This window comes from Asterias amurensis, chromosome 8, assembly GCF_032118995.1.
Source record: "Asterias amurensis chromosome 8, ASM3211899v1".
NCBI classification, from domain to species: Eukaryota; Metazoa; Echinodermata; class Asteroidea; order Forcipulatida; family Asteriidae; genus Asterias; species Asterias amurensis.
This window is the reverse complement of record NC_092655.1, coordinates 14,851,962-14,870,973: the sequence shown is the minus strand read 5'-3', so window position 1 is coordinate 14,870,973 and position 19,012 is coordinate 14,851,962. Positions and strand designations below refer to the sequence as shown.

The 19,012-nt window shown below is 38.9% G+C and overlaps 1 protein-coding gene across 4 annotated transcripts in view; it reads right to left on the bottom strand.

The window, feature by feature from the left end:
* The window catches only part of LOC139940567 (nucleolysin TIAR-like), a 151,699-nt gene that overhangs the window by 64,039 nt on the left and 68,648 nt on the right, over positions 1–19,012 (bottom strand). For all 4 annotated transcript variants that reach the window (XM_071936874.1, XM_071936873.1, XM_071936875.1 and 1 more), the window contains one exon: positions 7,048–7,099. In XM_071936874.1, coding sequence (XP_071792975.1) covers positions 7,048–7,099 — 52 coding nt within the window. The remainder of the gene's footprint in view (positions 1–7,047; positions 7,100–19,012) is intronic.

Below are 19,012 nucleotides of genomic sequence, written 5' to 3'. Positions count from 1 at the left end.
AACTAATTTGATATCTAATTAACTGTGAAGTGATGACAGTGTACATAATACATACAGTAGTGCATGATCCGTATTAATATAGAATGTCTTGCTGACTTAATATTTAATAGAGCTTCATATGTTTAGATGTTGATGATCACGTCCCATACAGTGATCCAGATGTGTACGAGCCAATTTTTCTAAGGACAGTACAAAAGAGCCGAGTGCGACAAATAAACTCATCAAAATAGAAGACGGGGAAAAGAGTGGAAGGGGAGGGGGGGGGGGCATTCCAAAACTGTAACATACCCAGGTACGTGCTGAAAGGGCCTAAGACTCTAAGACCTTTTCCTTATTTGAAATGCAAAACACATTTTCGCCCCAGCATAGGGTTGTGTAAAGCCGGAAGGAGAAAACACCTGTTTGTTGCTGGAATTGGTCTAAAGACTCAATGTTTTATTCAATAAAAAATGTATACATTGCTTTTGCCCTTTTGCCGGCAACGCAATCTTTTTATCCTGTACATTCAAAACGTCAACTTCAAAATTCAACACACAAAATACAAATTCAAAATTCAAAGTTCAAATTTCAAAATTCAAAATACCAATTCAAACTTCAAATTCAAATTACAAATTCTATCTTCAAATATTTATTATTGTATTGACTTTTTTTTTTTGAGGGGGGGGGGGGTACTGTCCTTGACTTGGCGATGTGTAGCAAGCAGTCACCATATCAGAGAGCTTCTAGTGATACCCTTTGTAATACATGCATGTGAGCTATTAAAGGCAGTGGACACTATTGGTAATTGTCAATGACTAGTCTTCACAGTTGGTGTATCTCAACATATGCATAAAATAACAAACCTGTGAAAATTTGAGCTCAATCGGTCATCGAAGTTGCGAGATAATAATGAAAGAAAAAATAACCCTTGCAACACGAAGTTGTGTGCGTTTATTAGATGGTTGATTTCGAGACCTCAAGTTCTAAACTTGAGGTCTCAAAATCAAATTCGTGGAAAATTACTTCTTTCTCAAAAACTATGGCACTTCAGAGGGAGCCGTTTCTCACAATGTTTTATACCATCAACCTCTCCCCATTACTCGTCACCAAGAACGGTTTTATGCCAATAATTAGTTTGAGTAATTACCAATAGTGTCCACTGCCTTTAAACAATTTTCTCTCATTATCCCTTAATGTGTTCTGGCCACTTTTAAACCCATTACGGATGAACTCTGCCAAAATTTCTAATTAAAATGCAGATTGCAAAATTGTTCTTCGCCCCTTTTTTTTTTGTAAATGGAATATTGAAATCACAATATGCTAAAATAATGCTGTTGATTAAATTTCATAGAATATTTTACCCTGGGGATTACGAGTTGAAACTCGGAGCAGAATATCAATTAAAAATATATATAAAGAATAAGTAAAAACAAATTAGTGAGAGAAAAATGAGAGAAAAACCTGGCCATTTTGACTGAATAATGGTTTAAATAGATTAGGTTCTCCCTTGGGTATCAGGTGCTGAACATGCTGAAACTTGCACAGGAATTGTTAAAAAATAAAAATACAAAAGAATAAATTACTGACCCAGTCAGAAACATCTGGGGGTTTTTGTGGGGTTTTTTTGGGGAGTAAATTTAGCGCAGATGTAAATGTTAATGCCCACAATCATGGTTACACATTTTGTTCATGTCCAGTGATTTCAGCGTTCCAGTATGCTCCAGACTGAAACTGAACCAATCCGTATGTTTTCATTTGGGTTTAAAAAAACAAACAAAAATTGTGGTTGCTTAAAATAGTTTATTGTTTTCATTGAAAAACACTTAAATTCATCTTATTAAAAAAAAGGGGGGGTCAATCTTCTCCTAATGCTTGTTCTAATTAGAACATTTCAAACGTCAAACTGTTCGGTATTTTTTCTCATTTTGAGATTCTGGTACTTTTAACATTTCAAACTACAAGTCCTGAAAACTTGTGGATCTTTCCCCCAAACTCTAGCCCTGCTGCAGTTCTCAGCAGACACAAAAAAACAAAAGAGAGGAAAAATCCATAAAATCTAAGCAAAATTCTCTGTAACAAGCCAGATTTGGAGAAAATCCAAATAAACAAGTGGTTAACTCATAAGCCAATGCCAAACAAGCCTCTTAACCCATCCACGATCAAAACAAACGGCAGAGTCTTACACAAACCTCCAGAAACAATTTATCAGCCGATAGTGAGTGTCCCTGCACTACCCTCTCAAGCTGGAGTGGTGTAAGACCAATGTACAAGTGGAGTACCATGCAAAAGGAAAAAAAGACTTGATCATCAACAAGGCAAGTGGACAAGGAATTAATTAGTAACTGGGCTGTCATTTCAAGCCCCCCTCCTCCAACCCCTCCCCTCCTCCTTCCTTTCCATCTCCTTTCCGACCTCCTTTCATGGCGAAGAGCATTGATGCCTTGTGGCTGCACCTCTGACCAGTCTCTAAAATTTCCTTCAATGCTAGTTTTAGGATACTTCTAAGACTTGCTTGATGCTATATTAAGAGATCTCTAAAGTACCATTTTCTCTTTTTATCGAATTGCTAGTTTTGCGTTCCGTGCCCATTGTGCTTACATTAGACTCTTGTACCAGTTGCTTTTCCATTGTTTTGTACATTGTTTTTTTGCTGTGCCTTTTTTAATGGTTAAAATTTGTGTACGTAAAGCCAAATCTTATCTGTAGTTTGTAAGAAATTTGTACGCACCATTTACTATGTATTCAACTGTATTTATAGTCCAATCATTTTGATATTAAGGCTGCAAAGAAAAGTGCTACTCATATGAAGCCCTAGAAAAACTAATAGCTCCTTCTTAGTTATTAATAACACTCAACAACCACAGGCAAATATTCTGTGAGAAAAAATCAAATCAAAAACGTTGCAGTACACTGCAAGAAAGTGGAACAAGGGAAGAAGAGGGGGACAAACCGTCTTCTAAACTTGAGGGTTGAGGATGATTTGTCATTAAAGTTGCCGAGAGGGATAGCTTGAAATCTGACGGCAATCATCATTCTATAAGGTGGAGACGAACTGATAACATGTTGTCACTTTTATCAAACATTCAAAGCATCTGTCGCTCCTTTTGTTGTTTTAAGTCAAGTGCTCGTGTACTAATTCTGATGGCTATTTGTTGTGTTGAGAAGAAGAATGCAAGTTATGTCACTCGTTTTTGTGTGTATTATTACCAAGAAATCAGCGACTACTGAAAATACAGGGAAAACACAGAGCTCTGTGGAGTCAGAAACTCCCTGGTTGCCAGAACTGCATCAAAGAACACTTCCCCACACAGGGAATGATTTCGTCCAGCAATTTTGCATAACAAGAAATTTAAGACAGAACTTATTTTGCGCACAGTGAATGGAAATATGGAGTAGCTAATCTTGATTTTTGAATAGCAACTGAACACATTTTGTGGAGCATTTTGCTCTGCTATACAAGGATAATTGTTCACTGCCACAGGACACCACCCTGTTTTTGAATAGCAACCGAATACATTTTGTGTAGCATTTTGCTCTGCTACGTATACAAGGGCAATTGTTCACTGCCACAGAACACCACGCTGTCATTCCTCCTCAGCATCATTCCTCCTCCAAAGCACCACACGACCCATCTCACTAGCAGGACTGCTCTTCAGTATGACAATCATCTCTGCAAACTAGGCACTCTCAATGACCATCCAGTTGGGGGGGGGGGGGTCTGAAAGTTCATCCGGAAAGAAAGGCAGAGCTCACCCCCACAAAGCAAGACCCCTCATTATAACGTCACTGATTAGGATCCTACTACTTTAAGACTGACAATCATTGCTCAAATATGTATTTACTCGTCAGGATGCACATTTACAAGATTCGCATTACGTTTGGGAACTTTTCTCTGAGTAATAAATCACTTCTTAAAGACCACTTAATACTGCCACAAACTCTGATATGACATTTATAATGTCAAATGTGAATGATTAAACTGCGTATATATATTTATATATACACAAGGGGATATTCATAAATGGGTCGGTTCAAATTACAGCATAATCTCCCCAAATGCACATATTATGTTTAAAAAAAAAAAAATTAAAAATGTTTTCTACACCACCTTTTTATTTTTGTATCTATTACAAGGAATAGGCCTATTCCTACCAAATTGGTATATTTGATGGATAAAAAATATATAGTGGATTATGGTGCATTATTTGTAAGTATCCACCATTAATAATTAATGATGAGATTTACCCGAAAGTACAATTAAATTGAAGTTGTAAATTTAATTGTATGATATGGCTCGCCTTTGATGGATTTGAGCCAACCATTCTTGAGTCAGGCGAGCATACATTTTTTAAACTGTTAGAGTCCAAAACACTATTCAGACATGAAACTTGGTACTAAAAAATAACTATAAAAATAAAAAATCAGCACATGGGCCAAACTACAAGTACTTGTTCATATCATGTAGGGCCTATGGTTTAGTTAAAAAAAAATAGAACAAAAGAGGAAGATAATCATGCCTGACTTTGGATGTTGTGTTGCCATCCAGTGACATATAACTTTTTTGTTTATACGATGGACATTATAACTGGGCCCAATTTCATGGCTCTGCTTACCGCCGAATTCTGTGCTTACGATCGTGATTCCCCGCTTACGTGCAAGCGCCGAATTTCTGCGCTAGCCTTGTAATCGTAGAATGCCTAGTAACTTGAAGTGCGCAGAAGCCCAAATTCGCCACTAACCCGTGAAATACGCTTGCTGTAAGCACAGAATTCCCTGCTTCCGTAAGCGCCGATTCTGTGCTTACGGTAAGCAGAGCCATGAAATTGGGCCCTGTACTTTCTCCGTCAAGCGTCATCTTTATGACTTCAAAGAATCCATTGACAAATTAGTTGGTTAAACATCATCGAGCTGGCATGCAATATTGCCTTCACAGTTTGCTGGCTTTTGACAGGACAAGCTGTGGTCTGGAGACAAGTTTAATTTCGTATGACCGATCAGGGAGACATCTTTAATGGCGCCAAATCCATTCTAGCTTAGGGAGTCATCTGGATTGGCTATCAAAAATGCAGAATATATGAACTGTGGACGCTGGGTGGAAACAGCCTACTGAAAAAAAGGACAAGTGTGCAACACAAAAGCAGTGACTAAACCACCAATTCTGCTATTGTTACATGTATGTAATGACATAGCTCAAATTATCCTCGTAAACTGTCCATCAGTTTGAAACGAGAGCATAAACAACCACACAAAAATGAAAGAAAGCCGGTGTGGCAGGACGTTCTGTCCCCCAGAGATTCTGTCCACCCATATGGCGAACTGTGTACAAACTACTTCTGATAGCGCCCTCTTTTGAACCATTCTCCTTCAGTCCATGTAAATTTCTCACGACGGGGGATAGAGGAATTCCCTGGGACACTGGCACACTTAAAATGTACTACAGCGACAATACAGTTTTTGATTTGAATAACTCCATTCTATGTGCTCATTGTCCATCTAAAGTGTTTTAATAATATTTATAATTTTATAATGAAATTAATTTCAAACGTTCATCACTAGTTATTACGTACACTTGTAATGTAAATACATGTGTCATATGGAAGGCTGTCCTTTTGATGTATGCAGTCTGAAAACAAATGGATTTGTGTGCTTTTCCCTCCCCCCTTAGTAGAAATTGAGGCTTAACTCAACTTAGGTGGCTGGTAATCTCTTAAAGAACTTGACATTGCTTCAGCGTGTAAGCAAGATGTGACTTAAGTAGTACCTGCCCTTTAAGTAACAAGTGCTTTTCCATATGGATAATGTACCAAGGATCAGGATGCACTGCATGTTCACATAGGAGCAACTCTACACAATTCTAGAATAGGACGACCGGTCTTGTAGCAACAGCTCAGAATATAGTGACAGATGGGGAATGGAAACTCAGTCAGCGATTACCCTGGTCCGAGACCGTTCCTGTTTCAGTGTGAGTTTCACCCTGTGTCGAGTCGGTGGGTTTGCCCATCGCTTGATAACCCCGCCGGTGTCAGTGACAGGTTCTAATGATCTCCGCCACACACAATTACGATCTTCTTTCACAGAGCCTCGCCGCAACGGGAGGGAGTTTTCTTATTTATTGAGCAGGGAAACTGACGTGGCACTAAATAAAGGATGTATGGTGGATGTATATATGCGGGCAAACTTAGGTGACATTTATGTTGCTGTACATACAAGTGTAATAAATTTCTGTGTATGCGTTTCTGTAGGTTTGACCTGGTGCCTATTCACAGGAACATTCAACCAACACAATTTGTTTTGAGAAAAACGAAATGCGAACGGCTAGATGTATGAATGTAAATGAAGATATGAGTTTTTTTTTTTAAAGACATCGATGTGACCTGATGATTGTAGAAATTCCCCAAAATTGGCCTACAGGCTTGTACTCCCCTTTTTTTCCCGACCTGAAACCTCCAAGATGTTACAACTCAAGAGGTTTCAGACTCTGTGCATTACTAGACAAGACAAAAGAACATGTTCAGACACAATGTGGACTGTTACTTTCTCCCTTTAGTGATTGCATCACTTCTTCCAAGAAAACAGTCGAGGCTTGAGGAGATTTCGCTTTAATCCTAAAAACACAACAAATCCTGAGGAATCACACGCCTGAAAAGAATTTCAATCTATTTACATGTAAGAGTGCCACGATTTGGGAATATTAAAGGCACTGGACAGTATCTCAACATATGCATAAGATAACAAACCTGTGAAAATTCTAACTCAATTGGTAGTCGAAACTGTGAGAAGAAAAAAAGAAAGTTGTGTGCTTTCAGATGCTCGTATTTGAGACCTCAGCTGAGATCTTGAATTCAATTCAAATATTTTAGTGAGAAACTACTTCTTTCTCAAAAACTATGTTACTTCAGAGGGACCCGTTTCTCACAATGTTTTATACTACCAACAGCTCTCCATTGCTAGTGTTACCAAGTAAGTTTTATGCTAACAATTATTTTGAGTAATTAATGACAAATAGTGTCCAGTGCCTTCAAAGTACAATTATCTCCTCAAACTTTTTTTTTACAACAAGGTACTTACCACTTGTGTCACGCTTTGCGCTTGGTGTGGTAGCCCAGTTAACTTTGATGTCCTGCAGAAATAAAAGACAAAGAAACGAAAATTGAGTCAACTTCAACAAGGTGCAGTTTTTAACCTGAAAATTATAAATACTTGTTTGTACATAATGAGATTACTGCACATGTACCAGTCGGGAATTCTCACAAACCAAGTTGTCTTGTCTTTTACATCCCAGTAAAAAAAAGTTGACGGATTTGTGAAAGAACAAACTAAGTTTCAAACGTGCGAGGCACAGTCCTGCTAACTAGTAACTTAAAAAAAGGTCAGTTTATAAATAACAAAAACCCATATTATGAGCATCTTGGTTGACTAAAAAACCAAACATTGGCTATTGTTAATATTATACTTTAGTAATTTGCTTTAAACTTGTTAATTAACTTTACAGCAAGTCAGATTCACACTAATAATGAGCATTTGAATTGTACCTTCCAGATACTGTGCGCCTTATTTTAAGTTATTATTATTATTATTTTACCTTGTTGATTTCTTTCCTTGGCCTGACATGTACTCTTTAAGGCAACTAACCATCAGTCAATAAATGTGCACTTGGAAAAATCCTCAGTATCAGCAGCTTTTACATGAAAACTTGTGACATAAAACCCATGCTAAACCTAAAAAGCACTCACTGCGTAGGATGTGATTTAAAAAAAAAAATGACAATTTCTCTGTTTTGCCCTTCAGGGTTGAACACACTTTGGAGTCATGTACGTACATGTATTATAAGAATATAATACAAAAGCAAATATTATACCAGTTGGGGAGGGGATGGGGGGGTGACACACAACTAAAGACCTGACAGTGGGAAGAAGAAAAAGCATGTTTAAGTGAAGCGTGTGGTTCTAAACCCATAGCATGACAGCGCATGGAGGCCCATAAATTAGTCGTAGACTGTGTATGCAGCGAAACGTGTTGGTACATGTTGGGTATTTACACTGGGCTGAATTGACTGCCCGATATGGATGTTGACAAATGGACTAGTTGGGATGAATGGAGATCAAATCTTCTTCAAGCAGTATCAGTCTGGATGTCAAATTAAAGTAGCCACCATTTTTTATTATTGCGATCCTATGATTTACAAGTATTTAGACAACTTGAACTGATGACAACTAAATTAGGGATGAGGCTATATCATGATTGTGGTTTTACCCCGCCACCGTAAGTGACAAGTGCTATGCACAAGCTAGTTGCGGCGAAAGGAGCAAATTGCATCCCGATTAACGCAAATTTCTGTCATTATAACAATTTTTTTTAATAAATAAATAAAATGTACACAAATTTTTTAAACCATAATAATGTACTCGGTAAAGGGGACTGAGGATCTGCTGACACTATGAAACGTTGTTTCAAAACGACACACTTTGAAGGAATGTAGTTTTAGAGAAAGCGGTAGTTTCCACCCCAAAATTTGAATTTGCGACAGGTTTTTTTCCTCAGGCATCAGAAACCACACAATTATGTGTAGCTAGGGTGTTTTTTTCTTTCACTGTTTTCTTGCAACTTCGATGACTAACTGAGCCTGACTTTCCACAGGTTTGTACACAAACTGGGGATACTGGTCGTGTCAATTAGTAAAAGAAAATACTTTTTTTGATAAGCACTAAAGAGGCTTTCAGATTCCTGGAGCCAATTTCACTCAAATTTCTGCAACTGCGTAAGTCCACTTGCGCAACGTTTATGGCGTAAGTTGCGCCATAAACGTTGCGCAAGTGGACTTACACAGTTGCGTAAAGTTTTGTGAAATCGGCTGCTGCAGATCCACAAGTACAGATGAATGTACTTTTCGGTTTCCTCTTTTAAAATACAAGAAATTAGTCAGAACTTATTCAGCGCTAGACACGTTGATTCAGCCGGTATGCAAAGACAATATTACAGTATTATATAGAATATTACATGAGCGTGCATTATTTCGTAAAAAAATTGAAATAGGCCTGTGTGATCTAATGTTGAAAATTTATCCTTTTTTCCACATGTATGTAAATTTATGGACTACAGGAACTGATGGTTGAGTTGTCAGGACATCTGCTGATGTGTGTCCATGTACATGCAATATTCATTTTGGACTGTGCAGTACAAACGAAACTAAAACAAGGGCAGTGTTTTTATTCCAGGCCTGGATTTATTTGGAGGCTTTTGGAGGTCATTGTCTCTGTTGCCCTGGTCTTGTTGCCCTATAGTGCATGTTTCAGTTGCACCAATCAAAATAAGCAATTGGTGAGTTTTGTTTATGGTTATGGTATTGAAATGCCATTGGCTAAACTCTTTACAGTAATTTTTACTATGGAGGATAAGTATGACGAAACTGATATACTTATTATAATACAAGAAGTTGTTTTCCTGATAATATGCCATTCCTCTTCTCGTCTTAAATCATTCCAATCCTTTCTTAAAATTGCTTTAAAAAATGGCCACAACCATGACAACACGTACTCCCTAAAATTATTATTATAACCATCCAATCCAGGGTTGACTTAAAAGTACACGACGCCAATAACCCTCACCCCAGCACTTTAATATGCACATGGCTCAGCCAACCATGACCAAATGGCAGTTATTTTTGTGCTGGTGGGTTTGATAGTTTCATCTTTTTTTTTTGGTTTCCACACTGCAAATTGCCAAGTCTAGCCATTGAGGAATATAAAAAAAAAACTACAAGAATGCCTGTTGCATTTTGAAATTAGTACAGGGAAGAAATACCAGCATACTCTCTCAACCCAGAGAGTAGGAAAAAACTCATTTACTTAGTGTACATTAAAATAAAGTGCATTATATATTCTATAATTGACTTGCAATGGGTTGTACAGTGTGTGTATTAGTGCAACGTGGCATTTTCTCTACCAACAGATTCCATATATTATTTACAACAGGTTGTATTTCATCAAAAGGTAGATGTAGATGTAAATGAAGACTGAATTAAAACGAACCTCCCCACCCCCCTGTGGTAACAGCTGTTCCAATGTACATTCATTCCCAAATGCTGGTGTAGTTTTGCTTTCGAAATGTGTTGCCTTTATCAAAAAGGCGCAGCCAATAATGCTTAAATTGACTAGCTGATACTTCGACAAGAAACCACAATATGGTCAGGCCTTGACTGTTAAATTATTTTGCCACAGGGCTTGGAGGCAGTTTGCTCTGTAGAGAGAGGTAACACGTAGTCCCTTTCTGTTAGAGCTACATTAGACCACAAAGAGCTTTTCCATGTACACGGAAAGTCAAAACATTCCCCGCCGTTTACTTTAAGCAGAAGGATATCCAACACGGGCTAATTCTTTATTTATTTTTGATTTTTCAGATTTTTTTTTCTCCATCCTCTCCCCTTTTTTTTCTCTTCTATACATCCCCTTCTTTCCTTCTGCGCTTCTTCCCTGAATCCCTCAGGGAAAAGTCTGAGAACAGACTGAATCACCAACTCTGTATGGCCCCGCAACGCAACAGCGCTCAGAGGGTCTTAGTGGACCCTCATCAAATTTCAAAGCGTTCATCGCAAACTGCGTTAAGGGGAAGCGGCACCGTGTCTGATGTTCAAGCCCTAGGAGGCACTGGGGAGTCAGTTCAAGAGCTCAATGGACTTCCAAAGAGCTCGTAAATATTGCTGCACGGTATCCTCTTTGTTTGGGATAGGAAGGCCGAGCGATGCGAGTACCATATTTACGCACGCTCAAACATCTTTCGGCGGTGTGTGCCTCGGCAGAGCTATTAAAGTGTGAGATGTTGAATCAATGAAACAAATAAACTGTGCTGCCTCAGCACAAAAGAAAAATAATTGAATCTTTCACAAACATTCGGGGGTAATTCAATAGGGCGTCGAGGTATCTGCATTCAAAAACAATTTTACTGATGATAAAGGAATTGTGTTTGTATGATATTACAAACATATTACTTAGGGTTTCAGACAGATGAAGTTTATACAATGAATCAATCCCATTAGAATCTTCTGGACAGGTTTAATTTATTATGCTTCAGAATTAGTGCCTTGTCTCCCCCAGCGCGCCCCTCCTCCTCTCTCCATACTAACAGTGGATTTGACCAGCTTTGTAGGTAGCCTGTGACCTTGTCTGGGCTCAGCATTATCCCCTAACTTGTTATTTCTAGTTCTGTGTAATGGGCCGACAGCCAGGCAATTTCAAGTCCCTCTTTCTCCTTCCGCCATTCACCGTCCTTAAACAGATAATGACAATGTGTGGACCTTGGGCTCCCAAGGATTTCGACAATGAACCATCCGCAATGATGACAAGATGCTGCCCTGTGTGTGTGTGTCATGCTGAATGCAAAACGCTATTCCCACCGCACTCCAAATACGACCACCGTTATTTGATCAACAAGCAGAGGAGACCAATTTGTACACACAACATCCATCGCTCCATGGTAACATTGCACTGGGTAATGTCTCCCCAATGCAACAAACACATCAAGTGTCCAACGAGCAACTAAGAGCCAGGCTAGCATGGCTAGTGGTTATATGGATGAACTAAACCAATCTGATCAACATGATAAACCAACAAGCCATTTCCTGTACAAAAACAAGGTGAATTCTAGATAATTTTTGCAGTTACTCTTACCATGACACCTTAATCCTCAAACGAAGTGATGCAATTCCAAACGGAACTCACAAAACAGACGCCACTCCAAACAAAATAAGTCTACATTATTTATGATGATTCACACGGCCTCACCCAATAAAAAAATAAGGAGAAATTCAAAATCTAAAACAAAATAAGCTAATTATATTAGTTCTGCTCAATAAAAGGAAATTTATCTCATTATTCAGACCCCGTTTGTGTGCCTCTGGACATCTGGTATTCACAACAGTGTACTAGTAACCAGTTTATTTTGTAAAGAAAATTCAATAGTTATGTATACATTTTTTACATATAAACACACAAAAACACTTTTTGGCATCTGAAACCTGTAAGCAAAAACAGTCACCTCTTCTTATGAGAAACACATTTTCCAATCAAATTTTAGACTTGGGGGGAACATTGTAAACTTGTGTGTGTATCCACCTGTAGTCAATTCCCCCATTGCTGAACAATCTCCCAATCTATAGACCACACACACCAGAGTGTCCAAAATGCTCAAGTATTTAGCAATGCTGACAATTTTCTCTCTCTCACTCTCTGTTTCCCCACGATTATTATTCTCCCAGCAAGATATCGACTCTTTGTTTTGACTGTCACTTTTGAAGGACTATTTCCTTGATAGCCACGTACTGCGTATTATTGCAAAAACACTGATTGTTGGAATCCTTGTGTGATATGCGGCGTTGTTTCACCATCGATGTCCTTCAACACTGTTCACTTGAGAGATATATGTTCCCATCTAAGAAAGCATGGAGACTGGGGGGGGGGGGGGAGGGGGGAGGGGGGGTAGCAGCTATCTACCTATTGTAATCAGAGTTATTGACGACCACTTCTGGTTGTAATCTAGTATTATTGATACAGCCTATCAATACTCTTTGTTTTTACCTCATTTAAACATGATTCGTAATAATAATAATAGTAATAATATAAGAGTATTTGTAAGGCCCCAAAAGCCACAAAACTAAGACAATGTATGTAACGCCTGAAGAAAAATACCCGACTATACACTGTCCCTAATACAGTGTATAGTCGGGTATTTTTCTTCAGGCGTGATATTTTGTCCTTGGAAATAAGTAGAACATTTAACTGAACACAAGGGCTAACCTTATTGTTTATAATGGTGTAATATGGTTTCATAGACCATTAAGGCTATTTTAGCTATTTTTTTCTTATTTTTCTATAGGCATCCAAATCGGAATATCAGAGTAAAGTACATGTAGGAAAAACATAATGCATGTTTCTCACATGACATGACTGGGTGCTGAATTTCTGGTTGCATCATCAACTTACGCACCATTCAATTCCCCCTAATATCTCCACTATAGAACACTAATAGCAACAACAGTGTAGAGTAATTACTGGTACAAGTACGCAGTGACCATGGCTTAATTTCATAGAGCTGCTGAGCACAAAAATTTGCTAAGCATGAAATTTCTACCCAGATAAAAACAGGATTACCAGCCAAATTTCCATTGGTTGCATAGTACTTGTTACTGGTATTCAGCTTTTGTTTGCTTATCCTGAAAATCGCATGGAAATTTGGTTGGTAAACTTGTTTTTATCGAGGAAGAAATTTCATGCTAATCAAATTTTTGTGCTTAGCAGCTCTATGAAGCTAGGCCCATGTCTTGTTTCATAAAAAGTGGTGGTCAATGTGATGTTGGAAAAAAAAAGTGAAAGATTCTTAAAACAAATATTTGAACAGTAACCTCTTGTTCATGCAATGGCATCCTGAATACACACCAACGATTGAGGTTTACAAACTCAATGCGACATTGTAAATCTACAATGAGTCTTTGTTTTCTTCAGTGCAATGGCAACTTTGCAAGGGGGGGGGGGAGGGGTGTCAATAAAAATCCCGATTACAGTTTCTCTTCGATGTCTAGGTACAAAATATATAGAGATTTTTGCAACTCCCTTTGCAAAAAGGAAAACAAATACTGTCCAAGCACAAACTAAAAACACAAACAAATATTTAAGTGGTTTTCAGAAAGGCTTGAATAAAAAAATTAATGAATTATTCCTGTTAAAAAAAAATAATATTAAAAAGGAACCACGTAAAAACACATGCCCAACTATTACCGTCAAACAAATTGAAGGGGGGGGGGGTGAGTACTGGGTTTGACTGTAGTTCATGTGATGTTTATTGCCATGGCCAATCGAATACTACTCAGCTGCCACACACAATATTGCCATGGGAACAGCTGCCAATCCAATTTGTATTATGAACCCATCTTGGATTGGTTTGTGTCAGTCCACCTTAAAGAGCCTTCCCATGTCTTACAAGCACAGATGATGTTGCCTAATAACATGCCACAGGACCAATTAGCACGCAATCAAAGTGACCTAATTCCGTTGCATTTGGACTCTAGTGTTGATCCATGCGCACAACACCCCCTCCCAACGCAACCTGGGTCCTATGGCATAGAGCTGCTTTGGAGCAAATTTTGTGCTTACTGCACGATTTCTATTCATACCACTGCTAAACGTAAGCACACGAAAAGGCCTGCTACCCTTCCAGTGCTTACTGCACGAAACTAAATGATGCACAATGCAAATCCATGCTGAACGCCCAATATGGTCGCCTAATTTTCCTGCTAACCTGTGAAATACGCTTGCACCTTAGCAAATTTTTCTGCTACAGTAAGCACAGAAATTTATTTAACTGGAATGATGTGTCAATCGTGCAAGTACATGCATAATGTTCATACTTGAACTTCATCCTGAGTATGCCATGATGGATTTCATGTATTCGTCAACAGTACCCGTGTTTCGTTCCGCTGATAAATGGAGACGAATAAATAAAGTTGGGTGACTTTGACAGTGGTTTTTGGTCGTGACGGGCTAAACGATGCATTCACCATCGATAGCTTTGTTAAATTAGCTTTATTTGTTTTGTGTTGGATTTTGCTGAGTGGTGTTATATATCCATTACCAGGCCGGACATTCTGGGTCTGTTTGCTCAACAATTCCTTGTGCAAACTTGCCCCATCAAGCAGTGGAGTGATCGTCACTGAATCAGACGGGACAAACTTGTGCGTGTGTTTGAGCTAGAGAAAAACTGGCAACGTAGCACGTATAATTCATCCTTCATTCAAGTTTGAAACAAATCATGACATCAAAATGAGCAATTTGCAGTAAATAAAGGAAACAACAGACATTTTTTTTCAACTTTGGACGACTTTGACTGGGATGAATGTTCCAAGAAAAGACACGATTGCAAATTGTCAGAGAGAGAAAATTTATTCTTTGAAATTTGAAAACTCACTCAAGATACACTAGTACCAAACCAGCATTTGTGGGGTACTTTCCTTTATCTTTTTACTTTTGCGGTATGTAGTGTAGTTTTAATTCCCGGCTGGTCGATTTTTGTGGTTTTATAATTTTGGTAGTATTTGATAATTTCCTCCTACTATTTGGTGCTGTTTTAATTTGTACAGCGCCTTAGGGTCTAGTCATTGATGTAAGGCAATTTATTATTTATACTATTATTATTCTAGACCCAAGGTTTGACCATTTATTGTGATAATTGTACGTAATTAAACCCCCAAAAAACAGTCCATCTTTGCAAAGCTATGCAGACTTTCCCCAGCAATCATCATTTACTTGACAATGCTAGACTATCATGATTAACATGATTAATATTAATAAAGCCGTTAGCGGCATTGACGACTTGACCCTAGCAGAGTCTTTCTCAAACTCTAAATGATTCATAACATCCACTGAGATACTTTCTGATAGAATAATATATCACGTGAAAAGTTGCAGTGGAACGAAACTCCAAGTTCTTAAAATTACATCACAGGAGGATTAACTAAAGATGGTAGCTTACAGTCCCGATCCGCATTACTATGCACATACAATTACCACAAGCAACAGCGGACCCCGAAACCTTCCGCCTCACAGGAGACAAAGTGATTATATTAATTACACATTTTCTAAATTACTAAGGTAGTATATATAACCGTAAGTGACAGCAAACGGATGTAATTACTGTTGTAATTTTTCCCGCAATAACGTTCAGGGTTTTCCCATTAGCGGGAGCAGGAATTAAGACAGGTTCTTAAACCAAACCATGCTGAATAATCCCCACCCGATTCAATTTTTGATGAGGGTGACAAAAAGAGAGAACCGGGAGGAGAAAAAAAAAAAAAAAAAAACACACACACAGAAAAAACAGGGTTAATAACATCCCTTTACAGTCTACAAGCGATACATTCTACACATAGAATTTTTCCCTCCTTTTTTTATTAATATTTTCTTCATCAACGCAGCGATTATTGCAAGGCATAATGCACTTTGATGAGTAGAGGGGTGCTGCCGGTTTGTTAGCTGTTAGGAGTCGATGGCGTGTCATTAGTGACCGTACTGTAGGGTTATTAGCAGTGGCAGCGTCAAGTTGATTGCACTATGATGGGATGATGATGATGGGGAAGGCTGTTCAACCATTCATCAACGGGGAGACCCAGCATCCAGTAGTATGGTTTCCATTTTTTTTTTTTTTTTTTCCCATTGGTCTAAATTTCCTTTTAATGTTATGCCATCAATCGTAACAAGCCACCGCCCGGAAGTACAATAGTAAATCATCATCATTAGCTTTTAGTTTATTCTTCGTCCTGTCAACCAGAACACCCCCCCCCCCCCCCCAAACCTTTCAATATTTTTATAATTCCTTCTTGTCAATGACCAAGTGCTTTATTCCACTTGACGAACGGAAGACAGGGTCACAGACCCACATCAAAGCCTTTTCTCCTGCTGGGTTTACTTCCTTAATCTATAGATTAACAGTTTAATCAAATAGACCATGCTTCAGAAGTTTGAACCATCCGGTTACACTATTCCGAGGGATTCCGATTACTCCAAAGAAAGTCTTGGCCAAGTTTCTTTTGAACTTACGTGTGAAGTTTAAAAACGTCAGACCTGATACTTCACGAAGGCAGCATAGGCGAGGCGATTGCCTCATGCCCCCTGGTCATTGTCTTGGTGCACTTGAAACTGTCTTGTAGGAATATACAATTTCCTCAAAGGGTGCCCTTTACCAGGGAAAAAATGTCTTAGTGCCCTTGCCCCTTCAAAAACGAAGCATACAGGCCTGAAACGTACAGTTCAAACGAGGTATCAAAGAAAATCGAGGACTTCATTGTGTTCGACCAGGATTCAACCCATCATGGAAAAGTTGTCCTTTTTACAGCATCTAGGTCAGCTCTAATTGAGAAATATTAAAACTCTTCAAAATCAGACTCTTCCATCAACCATTTCCCAGCCATGATGACAAAAAAAGGCCAGTCCCATTGACAGTACTAATAACAGCTAGTCATTTTTCAATAGGTGTGCCCCGAAAGAGTCAGGAACCAGACAAAAGACTGCGCTGGGCCTTTTGTTCCCTTCCATCCGATGCCGATTTACCTCTCTTAATCACTCTTAATCACAGGGATTTAGAGATTAATAGAATTTTCGGTGACAGGAAATCAAGTATCAATCTTGTGCCGTTTTTTCTTTTTAGGGGGAGGAAAAGGGAAACTTAGGCAGGCCATCGGCCAGACGGCAGCTCGGTGTGTATAGCTTGTATAACAAGGAGGCAGAACCGTATGGGATAATAAGACATCCAGTTTCATTAGCCGGCTCCTGTCACGATGCTAAAGCAGTTACCGAGGGGGGTCCCTGCCTCAGAGGCAATACGGAAGCTGAGGATATTGCTCTGAGGCTTGATTGATGGCCGAAAACGCAAACCACAGCATCAATATTACCCAAGCTCTGCAGTGTATTGGCGGCCATGTAGTTTACCAATTGTCTTTGAAGTTCTCGCTTCTCTCTCTTCTCAGGACATTCAATTTCCAAACACAGAGAGATGTTTTTCAATGAAGGAGCCCTACTGAAGATAAATAACTCTATCCGGGCAAAGTTAAAAAAAAAAAAAGCAAGACTGTTGTGTTTACCACACTTGAATACAACCAACTTCAAACTGAGCAATTGTTATTGGAACCTCTATGTTAAAAATACACAAAATATTTGAAGAAACCAACTACCTGTTCATTGTGTAGTAAATGCTATGTAAATGAAACAGGTAGGGTCTGTGCTACTAACTCTTCAAACCTGTACACTAAAATCACCTCTTTGCATCAGAGTACACCTGAACTGAATCAAGCTTCAAAAGAGTCAACCACAGAAAACTGTTGACATAAGCGGAAACCCACAATTTCTTTACCTTCTAATGATCAAAGGATAACTCGGACTAAAGCACTAAAGAGAGCACTCTCAATCAAATTAGTGTGAAAACATTAAGTGTAGCAGTTCATTGGTTTGCTTCAGCTCCAACACTATCCACAACAAACACCCGATTATAACCTACCCAGGGACATAACCACTAGCAGAGAGAGAGAAAGCGGAAAAAAAAGGCCGCCCCTGAATAGGGAAACTTAACCAAAGTGCAGAGGGATTTTGCTGTGGCTTTGATGCTTCGCCAGCGCCCGCCGCTAATTTTTGTCAAAAGAAGTCAAACAGGAAATTGTATAGTGCGTTTGAAAGGCATTAAGAAAGTGAGCAAACAGCGAGCAAAGTGGCTCGTGCCTGCACTGCCCGTGTGTGGCTACAAATTGGACAATTGAATCTTGACATCAAACGGAGGTAGAGTGGAAGGGGATAAAAAAGCACATGTATAAGTATGGACCCAAAAAGGTTGACTGCCATTTACTGGGGGGGAATAAACTAAAGAACCGCTCGCAGCACGCAGAGTAGAAGGGGGAGCTTGAAAACTGAATTCCCAAGGCCATGTAATTTACTTCCAAAACAAAAAAAAAGGAAAAGATTGCCATCCAATAATGGCATTATGTCGAATCGAACTGATAATCCAGAAGATCTTTTGGCTTTTGATTGTGCAGGTGCACTCGGGCAAAACACATCAAGTTAAAAAAATATTACAGGATTGATTGAAGATCCGGCGGACGAGTACGGGGGGATTACAAAGGTCTCTCGCTCTCATTATGAATAAAACGTGGACAGTTCAGAGATATTGGGGCAGGTAGGATTGAGTCACTCTACATTATATCACCACCCAAGTGAATAGCAAGGCTTCTGAGATTTATGCGAATCAAGTCAGTACGGAATGACATGGTGACACACACATTCTTGGATTGCACAACCTGTTCAAGACGCTACTATTATTTGTGAAATTTTTACAATTTTTGTGACAATCCAAATTACCTGGCCTCACCGTCACTATAATTTTGGTAGTGCCATTTCAGGAGTCATTGTCCCCATGTGTTATAATAGTCAGGTATGCGATTCTGCTTCTATACTCAGTTACTATAAATTGTGTGTGTAATTTGACTCCAGAAATGGCCAGCCAGTAT